This window comes from Lycium barbarum, chromosome 6, assembly GCF_019175385.1.
Source record: "Lycium barbarum isolate Lr01 chromosome 6, ASM1917538v2, whole genome shotgun sequence".
Classification (NCBI taxonomy): domain Eukaryota; kingdom Viridiplantae; phylum Streptophyta; class Magnoliopsida; order Solanales; family Solanaceae; genus Lycium; species Lycium barbarum.
Window position 1 is genome coordinate 118,480,368 of NC_083342.1, and position 13,045 is coordinate 118,493,412.

Here is a 13,045-nt window from a genome sequence, read left to right on the forward strand (position 1 = left end):
TTACGTGGACGGAGAAATTGATTGGAAAACCCGATCAATAAATAAAGGTGAAATAAACATCGTTGGCCCTTGTGAAACTAAAAATAACTACCACCATTGGCTAGTCTTTTTTTGAAATTACAGTAACGGCCCGTTTGGTCATAAATACCAAAATAAAATTCATTTTTTTTGGAATTTTTAAAGTTGGAGTTGTGTTTAGCCATAATTTTTGAAATTATAATTTTTGGTGAAATACAGTGTAAAAAAGTGGAAAAATTTAAAAAAACAAGTTTTTCTTGTTTTTAGTATTCCGAAATACAACTTCGAAAAAAAGTGAATAATTTTTATGGCCAAACGCTAAAAGTAAAAAAAAATTCCGAAAAAAAGTGAATAATTTTTATAGCCAAAAACCCACTAAATAAAAAGTCCGGCTCTATAAGTTATCCTCCATTCGTAATTGGGCAATTCGCAGAATGCCCTTCTTTTGGGGTGGTCTTTAAATTTTGCCCTTCATATTTGAAATCTTTAAATTTTGCCCTTCGCTAAATCCCATGGGTTTCAGGTTCGAACCCCCACACAATCAAAATTTTTAAAAAAATTCGCAAGGCAAAGTTTAAATTTCGCTATGCCCCCATCGGCATACACTTGTTAAGGATTTACCAAACTTATGCCGATGGGGGCATACTTATGCCGATGGGGGCATACTTATGCCTTATGGGCAAACTTTGCCTTGAAGCATATATATGTATTTTTTCAAGCATATATACCAAAGTTACATGGAAAAGTATTATGCTGCAACCAAATGTCCATCCCAGATACAAATTCACACTTTGGCTGGCAATACAAGGTAGATTAGCAACTGTTGATAGACTTCACAAATTTGGCATTCAAGTGCCACCTGATTGCATCTTCTGTGGGCAGACCCAAGAAATATTTTCCCATCTTTATTTTGAATGCTCCATCACAAAAGGGCTGTGGTACAGATTGTTGGTATGGCTGGGGTACACTAGAAGAATAGGGGGCTGACAAGATGCAATCAAATGGATCTCACACATTGCTAGACACAAATCAGGCCACTGCTCCATTACTTGCTGCATTTTTGATATGCTAGTGGCATTGGTTTGGAGAGAAAGGAACCTACTCAGATTTCAAAACACTCAGTTTCTTCCTGATAGACTTTGCAGAGAGATTGCACAACATATTCACATCCAAGGTAGGAACAACTTCAAATGGCAGAGAGCTCTTGCTGCTATGAATTGCTATCCCTAGCTAAGTGTAGTTGATTGAAACTGGCTGTTGTTTTTTTAATGTAATAGTTGCTCCTAGTTTGACTTATACAAGTTAGTAAGTAGGAATTTTACCATGTACAGTTGAAGGTCAGCTTCAACTTTGTGCTGTACAAGTTTTTTGGATGGAATAAAATAGACTTTCAACAAAAAAAAAAAAAAAAAGTTTGCCTTATAAGGCAAAGTTTAAATTTTGTATGCCCCCTCCGGCAGACTTTTAGTTATGTTTAACTAAAAGTCTGCCGGAGGGGGCAGACTTTGCCTTGAGGGGCAGACTTTTAGTTATGCCGGATCCGGCATAATTTTAACTTTTTCTCAAAGATTGTATGCTGGATCCGGCATACACTCCCCCAGTCCTGCCTTGCGAAATTATTTTTTTATTTTATGCCTGAGCGGGGGTTCGAACCCAGAACTTCATGTATTCGCTCATCTTTTCAAGCAAAGGGCAAAATTTAAAGAACACAAATATGAAGGGTAAAATTTAAAGACCACAAATTTGAGGGGCAAAATTTAAAGACCACCCCAAACGAAAGGCAATCCGTGCAAAAAATGTTCGTAATTTATATAAAACAGCTTATAAGCTGTTTTTTTAAAGTCCAGCTCTATAAGTTATCCTCCATTCTTCGAAATTACAGTAAATAAAAAGTCAAAAGCTTTTGCAGACATAAATTTTGTAATCTAATTTTAACACATTAAACCCACTTTTTTCAACCAATTGGTCATCAACTCCGCTAGCCGCCTCGTAATTTACGCGTGTTTCCTCCATCTCCTGTGTTAATTCTTATTATTATATTCTTTCTCTTCTTAATAATTCTCTCAATATTTTTCCCCTTTCCAAAAACCCTATTCTCCATAATCAATTCCAATTTTTTTCATTCTCAGATAGATCACCCACATTAATTCCCCCTTAAATTCATCAATTTAGTAGCACACAAATCAGCCATGTTGATGTTAGTAAATTGTTCCAATTGCCGTACCCCATTACAACTACCACCAGGTGCACTATCCATTCGATGTGCAATTTGTCAGGCAGTTACACAATTAGGCGACCCACGCGCCGTTCCTCCACCACAACCTAATCAATACCCACCACCTGCTTCCTCCGCCGCCGCACCTCCTCCTCCTTCGCCGTACAGCCACGCGCCACCTGGCCCACCACCCAATGCACATGGAAGAAAGAAAGCTGTGATTGTTGGTATATCGTATAGGTATTCTAGACATGAGCTGAAAGGGTGTATTAATGATGCTAAATGTATGAAATATATGTTGATCAACAAGTTCCATTTTCCTGAAGCATCCATTCTTATGCTCACTGGTATAAATATCCAATCTTTCTTTTGCTTTTTTCAGCTGTTTAACAATTATATGAATTGACCTTATGATTTATCTAATTCTGTTTTAGAATTGTTCTTTTAGAGAATTCGTTTAGCTTATCAACTATAACCAGACCCCACATTACACTGGGTATGTTGTCGTCGTCGTTTAGCTTACCAACTGGTATGGAATTGAGACATATATAGTTGATTGATATAAGCCTTTTGAAATCTAATGGAAGGGAATACTTTATATGGTAGCAAGTGAAAACATTGATTGAGATTGGAGTTGTTGCAAGTAACATTATTATGGTTTTATTTTCCTTTTTGGGAAAACCAATAAACAAAAGGCCTTTTTTCCCGATATGCATGTGGTTTCCAAACTATGTCAAAGAAGGAAAATTACCTTTCAAAGAGTCCTGTTTAAGCGTACAACATCATACCTAGTGTAATCCCACAAGTGGGGTCTGGGGAGGGTAGAGTATGCAGACCTTACACATACCTCGTGGAGGTAGAGAGACTGTTTCCAAAAGACCCTCGGCTCAAGTGTACCCTTTTAAGCGAATGATCATTGATAACGTTTAAGAGGCTCAAGAGATAGCCTAGTGTGGTTAGGGCCATCGACCTCTAACCATGAGGGGGTTAGAGTCACCAAAGGAGGAACCGAGAAAAAGCCACTATCATGCTCCTAGGTAGGGGGTTCAGGGTTGGGCTAAACATGTTATGAAGGAAAAAGGACAACATACTCCTATGATCAGATGATGGTGTCTTCAAAATATGAACATCTAGCGTTAAGGATATTAGTGGTCCCTGTAATCGCCTTAATAGGTTTTATTATCGTTGTTGTTTTTTAATTGTGTTGTTTTGCGACCTTGAGAGTCTTTTGATTGCCACAAACAACTTTCAAAGGCAAATTACATTTTCCTTTTGTACCTAACCATTTTTTCAAGAATGAATAATTATTATTGTATGTCTCCACTCTTCTGTTGTTTGAAACAATTGTTTGCTATCATAGTTTACCCATTGTGCATTGACAATAAACCCAGAAGAGTGTATACTTGATTTTGGTCAACTTATATTAATTTGCTTTAGAGATATGTTTCATAATTTCGACTCTCTTGTCAAAATACATGTGCAGAAGAGGAAACCGACCCATATAGAACTCCAACTAAACAGAACATGCGTATGGCATTATATTGGCTTGTACAGGGATGCCAACCGGGAGACTCACTATTCTTACATTATTCTGGTCATGGCTCAAGACAAAGGAATTACAATGGAGATGAAGTGGATGGATATGACGAGACTTTATGCCCCCTTGATTTTGAAACTCAGGGTATGATTGTTGATGATGAGGTTAATGCGACAATTGTCAGGCCTCTTCCTCACGGAGTAAAACTTCATGCCATAGTTGATGCTTGCCACAGTGGAACTGTTTTAGATCTTCCATTCCTTTGTAGAATGAGCAGGTATGTCACTTATCCTTAGTAATTTATGATGTTTTTTCTTTGTTAGAAATTGTAATCTATTGTTTGAAGCATTGAGGTATAATTTGATATACAAGAGGTTGTTTCATAAAATATGTTTAATGAGTATTCATTTTCACCTAAGAGATTCCTAATTAGAAAAATTAACGAAGTATCTGTTGTTTCATTTTCATCTAAGATAGAGGGCTGATAGGTTTTTCTGACATTTGAGATATGATATGTTCCATGAACAACTCTTCAGTTCGAGAATGTATATGGTTTGACTAAACATCGAATTCTACAAATTTTATTAATTAAAACATGATATGTTGTGCACAAGGTAACACCTGAAAATGTCATCATTGAAAATGTTCTGTAATTTTTCTTCGTTTTCAGCTATGTTCAACTTTTTATTCCACTCTATCTTCGGTAATACTTATTTTTTGCAACTTCATGGATATAGGAGCGGACAATATGTATGGGAGGACCATCGTCCCCGCTCTGGTGTCTGGAAAGGAACTAATGGCGGTGAAGTTTTCTCTTTTAGCGGTTGTGATGATGATCAAACTTCCGCTGATACATCTGTAAGTTTGATTAATCCTATCTCTCTTTGTGTGTACTGAATTTAACCTGAAACTATTAGCTTATCCCTCTTTCTGTGTAATGGATTTAACTTGAAACTATTATGAACCTAATGACTTTGATGTGCAGGCTCTTTCAAAAATAACTTCAACTGGTGCTATGACTTTCTGTTTCATTCAAGCTATTGAGCGCGGTCATGGAGCCACATATGGAAGTATATTGACCGCAATGCGAACTGCCATTCGACAAGCTGGTGGAAGTTCAGGGGGTGACGTTGGTGGCGGTGCTGTCACATCTCTCATTTCCATGCTTCTGACAGGTGGTAGTGTCGGTGGTTTGGGTGGAGGCTTTAGTCAGGTAACTTCAACATATTACGTTAATTTACTACTGAAGTGTATCTTTCTTATCAGCGATCTCATTTTTAGTAAAGAAAAACTGTTCTTGAAGAAGCAGTGTTTAGGTTCTGAATCCTATCTCTAATAAGTGGTTTAAATTTATATAATAAGTTTATATATAAAGACTTATGCAGTGTTTTAGGAATTATTTAAGGTTAATGTAATGTTTTTCAAAATTCTAATCATCTATGTAGAATGTTAAAAATAATTTCATGCTAAAAAAATTGTAGTCATTGTTTCCTTTTTCCTATTTGACTTGCTTTGTTATTGCTTTATTCTGAGCCGAGGGTCTATCGGAAATAACCTCTCTACCTCCCAAGGCAGGGTTAAGGTCTGCGTACACTCATACCCTCGCCAGACCCACTTGTGGGATTGCACTGGGTATGTTGTTGTTGTAGCTTTGTACATGTTTTTATTTTTTAAAATTACAGTTTTTTTACCTTTAGGTAGAATGTTACTATAACAACAACAACAATATACCCAGTTGGATCCCACAACGTGAGGTTTGGGGAGGGTAAAGTGTACGCAGACCTTACCCTCACCTTGGAAGGTAGGGAGGCTGTTTCCGAAAGACCCTCGGCTCCAGTGTTCAGGAAAGCGTGAAGCGGAAAAAAGCGACAAGGTCCCGCTTCACGCTTTAAGCGAAGCGTGAAGCGAAGCGCCCGCTTCATTGAGGTGAAGCGCAATTTTTTTTTTTAAAAAGAGCAAAATAAATAGAGAATATATATATAAGCAAAAGTTCAAATCCAAAACTAAAGTAGATATCCATAGACTAAAATTTCAAATAAAAAACTAAAGTGGATATCACAAAATCCTCCAGACCATAGGACAAACAAAATCAAAGCTACTAATAGTTCGACATCTAGTTCTTATTCTTCTACAAGATTGTCAAAATCTTGTACTCCCACATCATCACCATATTGCTCATCATCTTCTTCAATTTCATTATCATCTTCTTCAACTTCATCAACTAGGGAATGACTTGTAGCTACTTCTTTTCCCCTCCTACGTTGGCTTGAAGTATTCCCCCTTAAACCATACTGGTTCTCCTCTACCCCCATTGCCTCGGCAACAACACCGAAAGTGAAATCAGAATCTCCCTCAAAAATTGCTTCATCTTCAGCATTCTCAACCCCGGTGAGCCATTCATTGGCATCATCAATATTGTCCAAACCAATTGGATCAATTACATTGCGAGCATTGTAACGACGCCTCAATGTTCTATTATATTTTATGAACACTAGGTCATTGAGGCGTTTTAGGGTTAGTCTATTTGATAGTATAAGTACTTAGTTGGTCCCCTATTTGATCTTGCTCATCTATAAGTTGTCCGTTTTTGTGATTTTGAACGAACGGACAAATCAACAGCTTCACCTTCTTCTGTTTCATCATCGTCGTCGTCAAGATTAGTTACAGTTGGTTGATGTAACATTTGACGTTTTAGTTCCTTTTTTCCTTCGACATATGTTTTTATTTCTTCCCTCACATTCTCCGGACATCTTAGACAGCGTGCAACATCGCTAAAGGTACCAATAAGATGTTGTTTGTGGCGAAAGATTCCTCCTTTAGTTATCTTATCACAAAACAAACACATAACTGCAGTCCGATTGGTCTCACTAAGTTTTTTCCCATACTTCCAAAGCCGGGTCTTCGGACATTTTTTAATTGCTGTTAAGATTTAAGAAAAATAATCAGGAGCAAATATTTTTTTGATACAAAATCAGCAGAGAACACAGCCAAACAAAGCAGAAAAAGTACTCTGGAAAAGAAAGAAAAAAGCAGAACTGGAAAAGAAAGAAAAAGGCAGAACTGAAAACAGAGCATATATAGCAGCAAACCAGAGCAAAAAAAATCAGCAGCAAAAAAGAAGAAAGAAAAAACAGAACGAATGTGAAGAAAAAAACAGAGCAAAAAAGAGAGCTTGAAAGAAGAAGAAGAAACAGAAGAAGAAAGAAAGAAAGAAGAAAGGCAGAGCAGAACCCTATAATTCGAGAAAAAAAAAACAGAGCAAATGTGGAGAAAAAAACAGAGCAAAGAAGAGAGCTTGAAAGAAGAAGAAGAAGAAGAAGAAGAAGAAGGAAAGAAATTACCTGAAAGTGGAGAAGAAGAGCTGCTGCAAAACCCTAGCTGATTGTGCAAATAAAATGTCTCAAAGTGGCGCTGAGGATTTCAATTAACTGGACTAATTATTTTATTAAAATTGGCCCAGACTTTTTATTTTATTACGATTTTGACCTGGATGTATTATTGTATTAAAATTTTGACCTGGACTTATTATTTTATTAAAGTTAACCTTTCAAAAAACAGCCCACAACATAAAGCGGACGCTTCAGCCGCTTCACCGCTTCGGTCTCTGAAGCGTCCGCTTAATTGGGTAGCCTCCGCTCCACTTACCTGAAGCGACAAATCTTCGCTTCACCGCTTTAAGCGAAGCGTAGCGGTGAAGCGCCCGCTTTCCTGAACACTGCTCGGCTCAAAAGAAAACAAGGAAAACAAGGGAAGCAAGGGAAAAGAGTCAGATACGGACAAGCAAATCAAAACCATGTGAAAATGAGAAATAGCAAGAGCAACGAAGTCATGATAAAATAACAAAGATAGACAAGACCAACACATAGAAGCAGGATAAAAATACTCCTAATACGAGAAAGGAAACCTTGCGGCCCCCCACTAGTCCTCTACCCTGATACTCGACCTCCACCCCCTCCTATCACCGGTCATATCCTCGGTAAGCTGGAGTAACGCCATGTCCTGCCGAATCACCTCTCCCCAGGCCTTCTTTGGCCTACCCCTCCCTCTCTTCAGGCCCACCACAGCCATCCTCTCACACCTCCTCACTGGCGCATCTTCGCTGCACGTGGCCGAACCACCTCAACCTCCCTTCCCGCATCTTATCCACCACAGGGGCCACACCCACCTTATCCCGAATCACTTCATTCCGAATCCTATCTCTCCTGGTATGCCCGCACATCCATCTCAGCATCCGCATCTCAGCTACCTTCATCTTCTGGACATGCGCTTTCTTAACTGGCCAGCATTCCGTCCCATACAACATAGCTGGTCTAACCACCGCTTTGTAGAACTTTCTCTTTAGAATAGCGACACCTTCTTATCATACAACACCCCCGACATTTCATCCATCCCGCTCCAATACGATGTGTGACATCGTCGTCAATCTCGCCAGTCCTTTGGATGATCGACCCCATGTACTTGAAACTTTCTTTCTTCTGGATGAACTGATTATCCAGCTGCACGTCCTCGTCCTCTACTTGACTCCCATTACTGAACTTGCACTCTAAGTACTCTGTCTTAGTCCTGCTCAACTTGAAACCCTTCGACTCCAGAGTCTGTCGCCAAACCTCCAGTCTCGCGTTAACACCGCTCCGCGACTCGTCAATAAGCACAATGTCATCTGCAAACAACATGCACCACGGTACCTCTCCTTGAATGTGGCTTGTCAGAGCGTCCATAGCCACAGCAAACAGAAACGGGCTAAGCGCGGACCCCTGGTGCAGGCCCATCGTGACTGGAAAGTGTTTCGAGTTACCTCCAACCGCCCTCACCCGGGTTTTGGCTCCATCATACATGTCCTTAATCACTCTAATGTATGCTACATGAACACCTCTAGCTTCTAGACATCTTCACAACACCTCTCTTGGGACTTTATCGTAAGCCTTCTCAAGGTCGACAAACACCATGTGCAAGTCAGTCTTCTTATCCCTATACTGCTCCACCAACCTCCTCACCAGGTGAATGGCTTCTGTAGTCGAACGCCCCGACATGAATCCGAACTGGTTCTCCGAAATAGAAACTAACTTCCTCATCCTCGCTTCCACCACTCTCTCCCAAACTTTCATCGTATGGCTCAACAGCTTGATACCCCTATAGTTGTTGCAATTCTGAATATCCCCCTTGTTTTTATACAACGGGGTCATGGTGCTCCATCTCCACTCTTCAGGCATCTCCGCCGTCCTAAAAATAACATTCAACAACCGCGTAAGCCACTCCAAGCCTCCCCTACCCGTATTCTTCCAAAATTCTACCGGTATTTCATCTGGCTCGGTCGCCCTCCCCCTGCTCATCTTCCGCATAACCCCCTCGACCTCTTCAACCTTGACCCGCTTGCAGTATCCAAAATCGCGGCGGCTCTCAGAGAGCTCCAATTCGCCTAAAACTATGTTCCGGTCCCCCTCTTCATTCAGGAATTTATGAAAGTAGGACTACCATCTTCGTCTAATAAGGGCATCCTCTACCAAAACTTTCCCTCCCTCGTCTTTGATACACTTCACTTGATCCAGGTCCCGAGCCTTCCTCTCCCTCACTCTGGCTAGCCTGTACAACTCAAATCTATAACATACATTTGAATAATTCAAATCTATTATGAAGTGAAAAAAAATTCTTGGTTCACTTGAGGCCTTCAATTTTGGGGCTTCGCAATTACTTTAATGGTCTTAGGCTTGATCCAACCTTGTTCGTCCTTTTGGGTGATTATGGGAGTTTGGTGCAGACCCTTGTGTATGTCACCCCACATTTTAAATTCTTTTTGGCATTGACCAGAAGCGCCAACTCCCTTTTGCAGCTCATGGTTAGCAAGAGCATAAATGCACTACTATACTTTGAAAGACCAAAGATGTGTTTATCAGCTTTATTCTTTTGAAATTATGACCAATATCAAATTTACTTGTGTAGATATTAAAGCATTCTTTTACCTCAATTTTCCCTGAGTTGCAGAATTTAAGTTGTTGACCTTTGCTCTTTTATGTTGTACTCTTTTCAGGAGCCCCAGTTAACAGCTTGCCAACCATTCGATGTGTATGCAAAGCCATTTTCACTGTGAAACTCCTTCTGCCCTCCCCCCTTCTTGGTGTGTTTGGATTTGGCTTGTTTGTAAAGATAGAAATTTTATCGGCTTCTATAATATGCTGCTTATGCATGAGAATGAGGATACATTTCTGATGGAAAGCTTAATAGTGTTATTATCATTGTCGATGTAGCTGGCCCTTAATTGTTGCAGTGTCTACAGATTAACTGAATTTGCTTAATTCCCTTTGTTTAATAAATTTGCTGAGATGTTTACCCTTTACACTTTTGGTTGTCCAGAGGTAGAAGTTTGATGCTTACATTCCTCTTTTGCCGCTCTATTTGTAAATAAATAAAAAATTGAGTGTTTGAAACCTTACTTGGATGAGACTACGCACCTCTTGGATTTTGGAGGAGACGTGAAGGCTTGTATTCTGAGTCTCAATTTTTGATCATCAGAATACTAATTTTGGTCCCTTTCTTTCCTAAATATCTTCTTTTCAAATGATCTAGTTTCCCCTTTCTTGTCCTATGAATTCTGATTAATATTTATTTAATCAAATCAATCCATTAATCATAGACGTTTTAGTGGATTCGTTTACCTGCTTAGGTGAGTTTGCAAATTCAACTTTTTAGGTTTTCAAAAAGTATTTGCTTGAGCTGTTTTTGCAACGAAAATAAAGAGTTAATCTTCTCAGAAACAACTCCATTTGTTATTTTATTTTGGGAAAAGGTGCAAATATACCCCTCAACTTTGTCATTTAGAGCAGATATGCTCCTCGTTATAAAAGTGGTGCATATATACCCCTGCCGTTACAAAAATGGTGCAAATATACCTCTGCAGTTATAAAATGGTGCAAATATACCCTTTTCACTAACATATTTTTTTTTTAAAATCATTTAATTTATTTTTTAATTAAAAAAAAGTCTACCTATATTTTCTTTAGTAGACATAATTTTCTAAAGCCACATGGTAATTTTTTTTTCTGGTGGGTCGAGTCTGGTAAGTTTAAAAAAATGAGTAGACATTTTTTTAAAGTCACGGAGATATTTTTTGAAACTTACCAGACCTAACACACCAGAAAAAAAATTACCATGTGGCTTTAGAAAATTATGTCTACTAAAGAAAATATGGGTAGATTTATTTTTTTAAAGTCACAGAGATATTTTTTGAAACTTACCAGACCCGACACACCAGAAAAAAAAAATTATCATGTGGCTTTAGAAAATTATGTCTACTAAAGAAAATATGGGTAGACTTATTTTTTTAAAGTCACGGAGATATTTTTTGAAACTTATCAGACTCGACAGACCAGAAAAAAAATTACCATGTGGCTTTAGAAAATTATGTCTACTAAAGAAAATATGGGTAGACTTATTTTTTTAAAGTCACAGAGATATTTTTTGAAACTTACCAGACTCGACCCACCAGAAAAAAAAATTACCATGTGGCTTTAGAAAATTATGTCTACTAAAGAAAATATAGGTAGACTTTTTTTTAATTAAAAAATAAATTAAATGATTTTTAAAAAAAAATTTGTTAGTGAAAAGGGTATATTAGCACCATTTTGTAACTGCAGGGGTATATTTGCACCATTTTTGTAACGGCAGGGGTATATATGCACCATTTTTATAATGAGAGGCATATCTGCTCTAAATGGCAAAGTTGAGGGGTATATTTGCACCTTTTCCCTTTTATTTTTATGTTCTTGCTAACTTTGTATTTTGGAACTTTTCAATTGGGATACCGGGTTGGTAAAATCCACGGCACTTGGTCATTGTTATGTTTGTATTCATCTAAATACAGGAGAACAAAGGAATTTAACTGGCAGTGTGGATTGAGGAACCTGGTGTCTGTTTTCCTTACTTGACAAAAGTTGAGGTATTAGATTTTAGTACACCTGGTACAAGTTTTTTTTTTTTTTTTAACAAGTTCTCGTAATACTTCAAATGAAATGCAAAAACGGGAATGTTAATTTTTGAATTAAAGGTTATGTGTCTTTTGCAATAATGTGGGAGGAAGATACGAAAAATTTTACCATGGTAGAGGCTCAACTAACAAAAGTTGTGTGAGGCTCCATCCTTTATTTGACAAGTGGAATTTTGGATCCCACCAGTACTTTTGCTTACCCACACCTTTCTCTCTTTTATTCTAATCATTCACTCTATCATTTTGCCCACTATCCTCACACAACTTAGCACAAATTTTAGTTTTATAATTTTGTCTTCTAAATTAACCCATGCAATTTCATAGTTCAACCAACAAATATTTAGTTTTCAATAGTAAATTAGTTGTTATTTTGTCTTTCAGTTCTCACTCGCTCCTACAAAAAAAAAAAAAAAGGAAGGATTTTTTTTCAAAGCTTTTAAGAATATGCCAAACGTATACGTGTATGACGTTAACTTAAATCGTATTCTAAGTAACAAATTTATTAATTGCATTTCTCAAATGCAATTTATAAATCGTATATCTAAAAATCACTTTGTAAAGCACCAAAATAAGTTTTCACTTAGCCTTTTTATTTTGGTTCAAAATAAGTGTTTACTTACATAATCAAGAAAGAATTAACTTTATTTTTCAGTTTTGCCCCTATTTACTCAAGGCAATAAATAGGTAAGAATCTTATTAATAAAGGGTAGTTTAGTCAAAATACCTATTTTTTCTAGGAATTAATATTTTCTTAAGGGTGTGAAAAAGGCTAAGTGGACATTTATTTTGAATCAAAGGTATTACATTATTTTATTGCTAAGAATAAACCAACATAAATCGGCAAAATAAATGGATAAAGATAGAAATAGATCTTTTTGATTTCTCTTCATCTACTAAAATGTACGAAACTGACAATTGACCAATTATCAATACATAATTGTGTGAATTTTGTAAATGGCATACAACATATAAGGAATAAGGAATAGTTAATGCATTTCTAAAATATTGATTGACCATTTATTACATTATTTTGGAATAATCACTTTGTTAACTACATAAATTATTCAATAATTGCTTTTAATAAATTATATTTTTCATATGGGAGCTTAGTGCTCCAGGCGCTTTTTATTTTTTTATTTATTTTAGAAATGTGATTTATAAATCTGAGTGAAGCTAAATATCGTCTTTTAACGTTTTATTACCTCAATTAACTTTTAAACACAGGTATAGTATATCACACGCATTTTAATATACATTTTGCATATTTAGAATTATGATAATAGTTGTGCATTAGTGA

General features: G+C 37.2%; 1 protein-coding gene across 1 annotated transcript; it reads left to right on the forward strand.

Moving 5' to 3' along the window:
* The first annotated feature begins 1,949 nt into the window (after window positions 1–1,949).
* LOC132645835 (metacaspase-1) lies at window positions 1,950–10,101 on the forward strand. The gene is made up of 5 exons (XM_060363057.1): window positions 1,950–2,580; window positions 3,717–4,047; window positions 4,508–4,628; window positions 4,756–4,983; window positions 9,796–10,101. Exons 1-5 carry the CDS (start codon window positions 2,208–2,210, stop codon window positions 9,853–9,855), a joined length of 1,113 nt encoding a protein of 370 aa, XP_060219040.1. The 5' UTR covers window positions 1,950–2,207; the 3' UTR covers window positions 9,856–10,101.
* Window positions 10,102–13,045: the final 2,944 nt, after the last annotated feature.